Consider the following 12,268-nt stretch of genomic DNA (forward strand, 5'->3'; position numbering starts at 1 on the left):
ACTCCGTTTCAAAAAAAAAAAGAAAATAAGGTGTTCATGGGGAAGTAAAAGTAAAGAAAAAAGTGAAAAACCATGAACAAATTTAAAGTTTCTCTGGTCAGCAGATAGGTGATGTTCTGTATATTTTGATGTATTTTTTCAAGCTTTGTACCTGAGTTTATCAATTTATAAATATTTCTATATGATTTCTTTCACTCTACCCAATTCATTCTTAAATTATCTTCCCTGGACAGACAGCATTAACATTTCACCTAGGGAACTGTTGGAATGTAGTCTCAAGCCTCCCTGCAGAACTGCTGAATGAGGAACAATAGTGGTGAGGCCCAGCCACCCGGAATCCTCCAGTATTCAGATATATCTGAAAGCTTGAGAACCACTATTTTTTTTTTTTTTTTTTTTACAACTCTCAACATCATGAATGTGCCTTCCTCAGGAATCTTTTTAAAAACTTCTTTTCTCCTTTTTATACAGACATGTTCAAGTCTCTTCTACCGTTTTTCTTGTTTTGTTTTGTTTTGTTTTTGGGGATGGAGTTTTGTTCTTGTTGCCCAGGCTGGAATGCAATGGCGTGATCTTGGCTCACTGTAACCTCTGCCTCCCAGGTTCAAGTGATTCTCCTGCCTCAGCCTCCTGGCTGAGATTACAGGCTTGCGCCACCATGCCCACCTAATTTTGTATTTTAGTAGAGACAGGGCTTCACCATATTGGCCAGGCTGGTCTTGAACTCCTGACCTCGGGTGATATACCTGCCTCGGCCTCCCAAAGTGCTGGGATTACAGGCATGAGCCGCCACTCCTTGCCAGATCTTTTCTACTTTTAACAAAGACGAGGAAACCTCCTCTCCCCTAACATAAAGTCTCACCTGAATCCAGCTTTTTCCTCTTAAAACTTAGAGATGACAGCTAAGCTTTTTGAAATTATACCTACCCCTCATGTAAGCAAAAAATAAATCATTAAAACCAAACAGAATATGAGGGGTGGATTCCAAAATAGGATACAAAAATACAACAAATTAACCTAATTGTCTTACAAATGAATAACATCATCACATGGAAAGGGGATAGGGAAGAAAACAAGGAACGTAAATAACTGGAAAATAGTATCTTGACTGGATATCATAATACTAATGATAAGAACCATACATAAATTCTGTAAGCTAGTTAGGCGTATGGGCTAGTAGTTGTTTTTTTGGTTTTTTTTGAGATGGAGTCTCGCTCTGTCACCCAGGCTGGAGTGCAGTGGCCGGATCTCAGCTCACTGCAAGCTCCGCCTCCTGGGTTCACGCCATTCTCCTGCCTCAGCCTCCCCAGTAGCTGGGACTACAGGCGCTGCCACCTCGCCCGGCTAGTTTTTTGTATTTTTTTTAGTAGAGACGGGGTTTCACCGTGTTAGCCAGGATGGTCTCGATCTCCTGACCTCGTGATCCGCCCGTCTCGGCCTCCCAAAGTGCTGGGATTACAGGCTTGAGCCACCGCGCCCGGCCTGGGCTAGTAGTTGTGAAACTTCTTCGTGTGTATACTTTTTACATGAACAGATTAGTACACACAGCCTTTTGTATCTGTGGGTTCTACATCTATGGATTCAGCCAACTGTGGATTGATAATATCTAGGGAAAAAATTGTGTATATACTAACATGAACAGACTTTTTTAAGTTGTCATTCTCTCTCTCTTTTTTTTTTTTTTTGAGATGGAGTCTTGCTCTGTCGCCCAGGCTGGAGTGCAGTGGCGCAATCTCGGCTCACTGCAAGCTCCAGCTCCCTGGTTCACACCATTCTTCTCCCTCAGCCTCCCAAGTAGCTGGGACTATAGGTGCCTGCCACCACGCCCGGCTAATTTTTTGTTTTTTTAGTAGAGATGGGGTTTCACCATTTTAGCCAGGATGATCTTGAACTCCTGACCTCATGGTCCTCCCGCCTCAGCCTCCCAAAGTGCTGGGATTACAGGCGTGAGCCACTGCGCCCAGCTAACTTATCATTCTCTAAACAGTGCAGTATAACAACTATTTACATAGCCTTTACATTGTATTGTGTATTATAAGTAATCTAGAGATGCTTTTCAGTGTGTAGGAGGACTTTTTTTACTTGTTATTCTCTGTAAACAGTGCAGTATAGCGCTGCAGTGTAAAGTTTACATAGTCTTTACGTTGTATTAGGTATTATAAGTAGAGATGCTTTTAAGTGTGTAGGAGGATATGCATAGGTTATATGTGAATACTACACCGTATGTCAGGGACTTAAGCATCAGTGGATTCTGGTATCTGGGAGTGGTTCTGGAACCAATCCCCTGCACATACCAAGGTATGGCTGTATATTGTGGATAATGAGACTCAGGTTTCTCATTATTAGAGAAAGATGAACGGCTAACGTTAAAATCTTGTGTGAGTGTGATTTGAATCAGACGTATAAACTCTGTGGTGTTTAATATTGACAAATACATGCAGAAATGTAGACGTGTGTTTATGTATGGGTTAATATGTATACATATACTGTATTTTATTTTTAATTAAAAAAATTATTTAAGAGACAAGGTCTTGTCCTGTCACTCAGGCTGAAGTGCAGTGTCTCAGTCATAGCTGACTGTAACCTCAAACTCCTGACCTCAAACAATCCTGCTCCAGCCTCCCAAGTAGCTGGGACTTTAGGTGTGCGCCACCACACCCAGCTAATTTTTTAATTTTTATTTTTTTGTAGAAATGGGATTATGCTGTGTTGCTTAGGCTGGTATCAAACTCCTGGCCTCAAGTGATCCTTCCCGCCTCAGCACTGATACTACAGGCATGTGCCACCATGCCTGCCCCTTGTGCTGTGTTTTGTGACTTTTTCTACCGAGAGGCCCTAGAAGCTTCAGTAACAATGAACATAGCTGGTGCCTTGATCTTTAATAATAATTGTTACAGACAAACTTTTTTGATGGACGCCAAAGTTGGTGGGCGGACACTTGAGAAACAGCGTTTTTGCATAGCCTCAAATTTGTATTACGTACAAATGGAAAAAATATTAAAGTGGAGAAACCCAGTAGACACAACCATAACCAAACACTAAATTTCGTATCACCTGTAATAAGATAGTTGACATCAGGAGCCCCTTGATACGATTCACTGAAGGGGATATAACATTATTTCTGTGATATTCTTGCCAGATATGTATAATCATTCCAGTCATGAGAAAATATCAGACAAACCCAAATTTAAGGACATTCTACAAAATAATCATCAGTTCTCTTTAATAGTATCAGGTTCATGAAAGATAGAAAGACTGAACTGTTACAGACTGGTGGAGACTAAGGAGAAATAACAACTAAATGCAATGTGGGATTCTGGATAAGTTCTTGGAACAGAAGAAAGGTGTTAGTGGGCCTGTAGTCCCAGCTCCTTAGGAGGCTGAGGTGGGCGGATTGCTTGAACCCAGGAGTTCTGAGCTGCAATGCACTGTGTCGATAGGATGTCTGCATTACGTTTGGCACCAATTTGGTGACCTTCTGGGAGCAGGGGACTTCCAGGTTACCTCAGGAGGGGTGAACCGGCCCAGGTTAGAAATGGAGTAGGTAAAAACTCCCGTGCTGATTAGTAGTGGGGTAGTGTGTGTGAATAGCCACTATACTCCAGCCTAGGAAACACAGCAAGACCCTGTCTCGTAAAACAAATAAACACAAACAAAGAAAAAACATGGTAAGGCCCTGTTTCTTTAAAAAAAAAAAAAAAAAAAAAAAGAATAGTGGGGAAAGTGGTGAAATTTTAATAATGTCTGTAGTTAATTATGATATTGTGCCAATATTCATTCCTGGTTTTCATAATTTTTTATTGTGGTTATACAAGGGGTTAATATTAGGGAAGCTCGTGAGGCACATAGAGGATAGGTTGCTGATTTAATCATAGGCCGAGATATGGAATGCTTGTTGCAGATGTGGTAATTTTTTATTGCATGAGTGTTTTTTGTTATGTTATCTCAGTATACAAGGGCATCAGATTCAATTTAAAATTCAATTAACTGAAAATAATAAGAGGTGATCATTTGATGAGTAACCTTTATGTTTGGCTAAATTCTAGTAAATACAGGCAGTGATAAATCTGTTACAGTCGTAGTTTTGCCTGGTGGCTGGGGAGTCTCTTTTGAAATTAGCTATAAGAATCTTCATTTAAGAAGTGTGAACAACTTGCCTTAAAATTGAGTAGTTTTTGGCCGGGTACAGTGGCTCATGCCTGTAATCCCAGCACTATGGGAGGCCGAGACGGGCGGATCACAAGGTCAGGAGATTGAGACCATCCTGGCTAACACAGTGAAACCCCGTCTCTACTAAAAATACAAAAAATTAGCTGGACGTGGTGGCGGCGCCTGTAGTCCCAGCTGCTCGGGAGGCTGAGGCAGGAGAATGGCATGAACCTGGGAGGCAGAGCTTGCAGTGAGCTGAGATCGCGCCGCTCACTCCAGCCTGGGTGACAGAGAAGACTCCGTCTCAAAAATAAAAAAAAATTTTTTGAGTAGTTTTGCAGTATGTATAAAGCAAAGAAAAAAAGATTATGTCTAGGAACTCATATATATTTGCAAGATGGAGCAAATCAAGAAAATTGTCACAAACTGGAGAGATTTATCTGGCTGAGGCTGCTACCAAGCAAGATAGCTTTATTTGTTAAGAAGCCAAATAATCTGAGCTCTGCCTTTGTGTTTTACCTTAGTTGGAAGATAGAAAAATTGGCCTAAGACAGTACATTTTGAGAGAAATTTATTTGGAGTTCACAAGTTTCTGGTTTTACTTTCAATGCTACAAATAAATTATTTAGTTTTTTATAGGTAACTGAATTCTTCAGAGGTTGTGGCAGGTACTGAAGGAAGACCAGGATGAAGGACTTACATGAACTGGTTCAGCCTGTGACTTGACCACTTAGTAGTTATTCCTTTGTTTTGTTCATTCACTTATTCCTTCATTCCTTCTCTCTCCACCCATTTACTCACCTACCCACTTCCTTTTTTTTTGTTTTTTTGAGACAAGAGTTCCGTTCTTGTCGCCTAGGCTGGAGTGCATTGGCGCGATCTCGGCTCACTGCAACCTCTGTCTCTTGGGTTCAAGTGATTCTCCTGCCTCAGCCTCCCGAGTAGCTGGGATTACAGGCGCCCACCACCATGCCTGGCTAATTTTTGTATTTTTAGTAGAGACGTGGTTTTACCATGTTGGCCAAGTTAGTCTCAAACCCTTGACCTCCCAAAGTGCTGGGATTACAAGCGTGAGCCACTGCATCTGGCCCCACTTCCTTCCTTCCTTTTCTTTTTTTTTTTTCCGAGGTGGAGTCTCGCTCTGTGGCTCAGGCTGGAGTGCAGTGGTGCGATCTCAGCTCACGGCAGCCTCCGCTTCCCAGGTTCAAGTGATTCTCCTTCCTCAGCCTCCTGAGTAGCTGGAATTACAGGCGCACACTACCACGCCCGGCTAATTTTATTATTATTATTATTATTATTATTTATTTTTTTTTTTTTAGAAGGAATCTTGCTCCGTTGCCCAGGCTGGAGTGCAGTGGCACAATCTTGGCTCGTTGTAACCTCGGCCTCCCAGGTTCAAGAGATTCTCCTGACTTAGCCTCCCAAGTAGCTGGGATTATAGGTGCCTGCCACCACACCAGGCTAATTTTTGTATTTTTAGTAGAGACAGAGTTTCACCATGTTTGCCAGGCTCGTCTCGAACTCCTCACCTCAGGTGATCCGCCTGCCTTGGCCTCCCAAAGTGCTGGGATTACAGGCGTGAGCCAGCGCGCCTGGCCCCCACTTCCTTTCTTAAGTCATATAGCAAATTATTATAAAGCCCTTCTTATGTCTTAGGCTCTGTGTTGGATGTGGAGCCATAGTGCCAAATAATAACAGCAAGGAGGTTTTATCCAGTAGGAATCTTTCAGAATCCTGCAAAAATATTTGAGACCTGTAAATAATTAATGGACCTCAAAATAAAACAAATTTTAAAATTGAAATTTTTTTTAGTTTTCAATTAAATGTAACGTGAAGGATGTTAAAATTTGTCATAATTATTAGTTCTTCTCTCCTTAGTAGTTCCATTTGTGAATATAACCTAGGAAGTAATCCTTGACCTGAAGAGGTAATTCATATAATTATAAAGGTGGTCATTAAAGCATTTGTGGAGTAGAAATAATTGAAAGCAAACATATATGGACAACAGGATTGCTTCCATCTGCTGTCATTAAATTTAGATTATAGATCATCTGTGTGGTATAATCACAAGGTCAATGCTCCTGTTCCTCCAGTCATTTCCAATGTGGTATAATCTTTTTCATACCCTCTTCTATGATTATAAAAATGATTCTTATTTTTTAGACAGAATCTCACTCTGTCACCCAGAATGGAGTGCAGTGGTGTGATCACGGCTCCCACAGTCTCAACTTCTGGACCTCAAGTGATCTTCCCACCCTAGCCTCCCTAGTAGCAGGGACTACAAACCGGTGCCACCATGCCTGTCATATATATATATATATACACACACACACACTTTTTTTTTTTTTTTGAAACGGAGCCTTGCTCTGTCACCCAGGCTGGAGTGCAGTGGCATGATCTCAGCTCACTGGAACCTCCGCCTCCCAGGTTCTGGTGATTCTCCTACCTCAGCCTCCTGAGTAGCTGGGATTACAGGCGTGTGCCAACACGCCTGGGTAATTTTTTTGTATTTTTAGTAGAGATGGGGTTTTACCACATGGGCTAGGCTGGTCTTGAACTCCTGACCTCAAGTGATCTGCCCACCTCGGCCTCCCAGAGTGCTAGGATTACAGACATGAGCCACTGTGCATGGCCCTGGCTACTATTTTCTATTGTTTTTGGAGAGAGGCTGTCACTCAAGTGATCCTCCCACCTTCACTTGTGCCTCTGCCTCTGAAAGTGCTGGGATTACAGGTGTGAGCCACCAAGTTCAGCCATAAAAATGATTGTTAAAAGCGGTAATAGGAATCCCATTCTTTTCGTTGCCCTTTTTCCTGACATTTGCATCGCAGACATTCTGTCTTGCCAGTAGATAGTAATCTACTTCTGTAACAGATGTGTTTCTTGTCTCCCAAGGTGTCAGTGAATCTTGTTTCCCATTTATAACTGATTAATGTGTCCTTGACCTTTTGCTTTTATAAATAATGCCACAGAATATATCTCTGTATACATATGTCCCTGCACATTTGTGCATACATTTCTATTTACTGGAAATAGGTTTGTTCATTTAAAATTATGTGGTAGAAGTTGGCCCCCAACAAGGTCACTGTGTCTACTGTAATTGTCTTTGTAATTTGGAAGCTTTGAGACTAAAAAGTTTTGGTGGTTTTTTTTTTTTTTTTTTTTTCTTTTTCTTTTTCTTTTTTTTTGAGATGGAGTCTCGCTGTGTTGCGCAAGCTGGAGTGCAGTGGCGCAGTCTCAGCTGTCTGCAACCTCCGCCTCCTGGGCTCAAGCGATTCTCCTGCCTCAGCCTCCCGAGTAGCTGGGATTACAGGCATGCGCCGCCGTGCCCAGCAAATTTTTGTATTTTAAGTAGAGACAGGGTTTCACCATGTTGCCAGGCTAGTCTTGAACTCCTGACCTCAGGTGATCCGCCTGCCTCAGCCTCCCAAAGTGCTGGGATTACGGGTGTGAGCCACCGCACCGGACCAAACATTTTTCTATGTATCCTTATTCATTCAAGTGGCAGTCTGATGTGAATCCATTTGTTGGCAAAGGTTGATCTGAACTCCTGTTATGTAAAACCTTTATTATCTCCAGAGTGTGAATGTTTTATCTTACTGCAGAAATATTAATGTGGATGATTGTGGGATGCTGCCCCAGATCCCACTAAGCATATAAGTAGTATTAGTATATTATTAGTATAGTGACCCTTTTTGTAAGTAGCATTAGTATGAGTATATTGACCCTTTTTAAAATGAGTAAAACTGAATTTCAGCCCATTTGGCCTTACTGGATCTTCCCATCCCCACACATACCCATGAATGTGAAGTATTTTCTTCACAGTAAAATGTATGAAATGTGTTAATATCCAGGAAAAGGATTCACCAATTTACTTAAAGATTATTTTTAAGGATTATACTAAGAGTTATATTTTAGAGGCAAGACAACAATCTTAAAATAGTCCAGATTTTGCTTGAAATCCCTTAGGAACATTTTTGTTCATGTGGCCTGACGTGAAGTTCTGACTTTTTTTGTCTGGCAGTAGAAGAAATCACCGTATCTTTTTTTTTTTCTTCTTTTTTTATACGGAGTCTCGCTCTGTCGCCCAGGCTGGAGTTCAGTGGCATGAACTCGGCTCACTGCAAGCTCCGCCTCCCGGGCTCACGCCATTCTCCTGCCTCAGCCTCTGGAGTAGCTGGGACTACAGGTGCCCACTACCACGCCCGGCTAATTTTTTTGTATTTTCGGTACAGACGGGTTTCACCGTGTTAGCCAGGATGGTCTCGATCTCCTGACCTCGTGATCCGCCTACCTCGGCCTCCTAAAGTGCTGGGATTACAGGCGTGAGCCACCACGCTCGGCCATCACCATATCTTTTAATTAGTGGACTCAGATTTAGCAGGAGTGTTGTGCAACAAACAAGAACAAGGTATTTTGAAATTTGAGAAGTGGCAATTCTAAATGTAGGAAAAGTATGTTATAAGAGAAACGTACTGGAAAACGAGACCTAATAAAGGGGTATCAGCTTTATACAGCCTTCACCATTTAAATTACTGTTACATTTTTATTGGTGGGTGGGCATACACGTTGAGCATCCATTATGGGAAATGTTTAACACCAGAAGAAGTATTTTGGATTTTTTCACATTTTCAGTATTTGCATTGTGTTTACCAGGTGAGCATCCTAAATCTGAAATGCTCCAGTGAGCATTTTTTTAAACATCATATTGGCTATAAAGAAGTTCCAGCCGGGGCGTGGGGGTTCACGCCTGTAATCCCAGCACTTTGGGAGGTTGAGGCAGGCAGACCACTTGAGCCCAGGAGTTTAAGACCAGTCTGGGCAACATGGCAAGACCCTGTCTCTAGAAAAGTACAAAAAATTATCTGGGCATAGTGGCGCGTGCCTGTAGTCCCAGCTACTTGGGAAGCTAAGGTTGGAGGATTGCTTGAGCCTGGGAGGTCAAGGCTGCAGTGAGCCGAGCTGAGATTGGGACACTACACTCCAGCATGGGTGACAGAATAAGACCCTGTCTCAGAAAAATGCCAAAAATCCAGATTTTGGAGCATTTCATATTTAGAAAATTCAGAAATGCTTTCAGATTTTTGGATTAGGGAAACTCTACCTGTGTATATTTGAATTTGCATTGGTTTAATTGCCAATATAATGTGAGTCTGTTACTTCAGTATTACTATATAGGTTTTTCCTCTTAATCATTTATAACTTCATTACTGATTTAATCGTAATCCTGCTATATGTAGATAGTGATTTTCCTTTGAAGACACCTGTAGTGCAGAGATCAGCAAACTTCTGAAACTATATATTAACTATTTCAGGCTTTGTAGGTTACATTGCCTCTGTCTCAGCTACTCACTGCTTTAGCCCCAAAGTAACTATAGACAGTAATGTAAATGTTTATGCTGTAACACTTCATTTCTAAAAACAGATTATGGGCTGACACCTGCTTCAGGGGATTTCTTTTAGTGGATTGATGAAAATGGGGAGAGAGGAGTTGGTAAGGCTTCCTTTTGGAAATAGGACTTTTGTCTAGGCATTGAGGTTTTTTGAGGTGGCTTATCTCTGGATATGTTCTGAGTGCCTTTAAGAACTGTGCAATGTCAGTGATAGATCAGTAGATCTCACTTTTTCCCTTTTTTTTTTTTTGAGACAGGGTCTCACTGTTGCCCAGTCTGGAGTGCAGTGGGGCAATCTCCGCTCACTGCAACCTCTGCCTCCTGAGTTTAACCTATTCTGGTGCCTCAGCCTCTTGGGTAGCTGGGATTATAACACACCTGGCTAAGTTTTGTATTTTTCATAGAGATGGGGTTTCACCATGTTGGCCAGGCAGGTTTTGAATTCCCGACCTCAGGTGATCTACTCGCCCCAACCTCTCAAAGTGCCGGGATTACAGGTGTGAGCCACCATGGCTGGCTGAGATTTTTTCCTTTTTATAGTAAGAGAGTACATGTTTCAGCTTTTTTTTTGACTCTCAATTTCTTGAATATACACAATTAACTATCCTAGTTATGATTTTACTTTGTTTTTCTGGTTTACCTTAGCTAAGTTACTTTATGTCTTTGGCTTATTTGATTTATTAAAGGCTTGGAGCGACATAGAAGGAAGGTAAATTTAGGATGCTGTGATCAGTCGTGATTATAGGTGTGGCATAATGTGATTGCATAAATGATTTTATTTTACGTGCAATAAAATGTCCAATGACAGCTCGCATGTCATGATGCTGATATGTTTATTTGAAACATTTTCAGACATGAGGAGGAGCATCGGCGGCGTGAGGAAGAAATGATCCGACACAGAGAACAGGAGGAACTGAGGCGACAGCAAGAGGGCTTTAAGCCAAACTACATGGAAAATGTAAGTAAACTACTAGTTACTAAAATGATTTTACATTTTCAGGTTTATGATGTATTTTTAGAATTCTTTAGATTTTGGTTTATACAGTGGTCTTTTCTCATCTTTCTAAATTTATGATGTTTGATAAATTAGTGATTTTCTTAACCTCTCATGGGTAGTAAAGTAAAATTAGTTTCTGAAGGTAATGTTTATGTTTTATGAAGTGGATGTCGTATTTTTTCCTATTATTTTAGTTGATCTTTAAAAAACATATGCTATTAAATTAGAAATCTTGATATATACATCATTTCCACTTGACTGATTTTCACCATATAGTAATATTGAAACATCTTTATTTTGGAAGATTTCAGACATGTACAAAAGGATTCTAGTGTATACTCATCATCAGCCATAACACTTATAAACTTATGGCCGATCTTTTACATCTTTAAGTATAACCACTTTATTTCCCAATTTATTTTATTTGAAATACCTGACTTCATATAATTTTATTATTTTCAGTATGTCTAAAAGATGAAGACTTTTTAAAAAAACCTTTATCATGTTTTAAAAATGGTCAGTTCTTTCATTTTAACTAATTAAAGCCCAGATTTGCACAGGTCTTAAATTATTTTTTTTTTTTAAACATTTGATTTCTTTGAATTGGCTGATATATCCAGCCTCTTTTAGTCTAGGTTTTCTCTTTCTGTCTTTAATATTTTAGTTACCTTTTTTTTTGAGCTGGAACCTTGCTCTGTCAACCAGGCTGGAGTGCAGTGGTGCAATATCAGCTCACTGCAACCTCTGCCTCCCAGGTTCAAGTAGTTCTCCTGCCTCAGTCTCCCAAGTAGCTGGGATTACAGGTGTGCGCCACCACACCTGGCTAATTTTTGAATTTTTAGTAGAGATGGGGTTTCACTCTGTTGGCCAGGCTGGTCTCGAACTCTTGACCTCAAGTGATCTACCCACCTCAGCCTCCAAAAGTGCTGGGATTACAGGTGTAAACCGCTACGCCTGGCTGACATTTCTAAAATAGATCATCTGTTGTTTCATAAGATTATGCTCACAGAAAAGCATTAGGTGACAATATACCTTCTTTTCTAGTAGCTTCTTAAAGTGTATATCGCATACTTGAAGCATCATGATAAAATTAATTTGCCTAGAGTGTAAGTTGGCAAGCTATAGCCTGGGACCACAGCCTGGTTTTTATTACTCCACCACAGAGATATTGATGGTGTTTATGTTTTTAAAGGGTTATTGCAAAAGAAAGAAGATTAGAAATGACTTGTGACCCACAGTAACTTAAAATATTTGCTTTCTGACCTTTTTATAATATCTGTGGAAACCTGGGCTGGAATCTTTATTTATTAATTTTTTCGTTTTAAAATTAGTATTTATGGTAGATAGACCTCAAAGTCACTATGCTCTTAACTTTTTGGAGTATCCATGTTTCAAATAGTATGTAAATGAGGTATGATAATGGATAACACTGACTAGTGTTCTGTTAGTTTTTTTGTGATAAGAAATGATACGAATCTGCACAAGTTTTTCATTATTTTGGTGTCAGTTTTATTTGGTTCCAAGCTTCACAGTGCTTCTTATTACTATAAAGTTAATCAAGTACTAAAAGCAATATGAGTGAAAGCTCTACCTATCTCAAATGTTTTGTGTTAATGGTAATATATTAATAGGAAAACATTGTATTAAGAATGCATTGAGGCCATTCTGTCAGTTGTTCTTCATTTACTTTGAAAACTGTCTTTGGAGGAAATTGTTAAACAATTTTAAT

The 12,268-nt window shown here is 40.3% G+C and overlaps 1 protein-coding gene across 11 annotated transcripts in view; it reads left to right on the forward strand.

The window, feature by feature from the left end:
- The window catches only part of PSPC1 (paraspeckle component 1), a 106,047-nt gene that overhangs the window by 39,765 nt on the left and 54,014 nt on the right, over window positions 1-12,268 (forward strand). For all 11 annotated transcript variants that reach the window (XR_007720785.1, XR_007720784.1, XR_007720787.1 and 8 more), the window contains exon 6: window positions 10,395-10,500. Coding sequence is in view for 7 of the 11 variants with exons in the window: in XM_050766485.1 (XP_050622442.1) it covers window positions 10,395-10,500 (106 nt within the window). In the remaining 4 variants the exon portion in view is untranslated. The remainder of the gene's footprint in view (window positions 1-10,394; window positions 10,501-12,268) is intronic.

Source organism: Macaca thibetana, chromosome 17 (genome assembly GCF_024542745.1).
Source record: "Macaca thibetana thibetana isolate TM-01 chromosome 17, ASM2454274v1, whole genome shotgun sequence".
NCBI lineage: Eukaryota > Metazoa > Chordata > Mammalia > Primates > Cercopithecidae > Macaca > Macaca thibetana.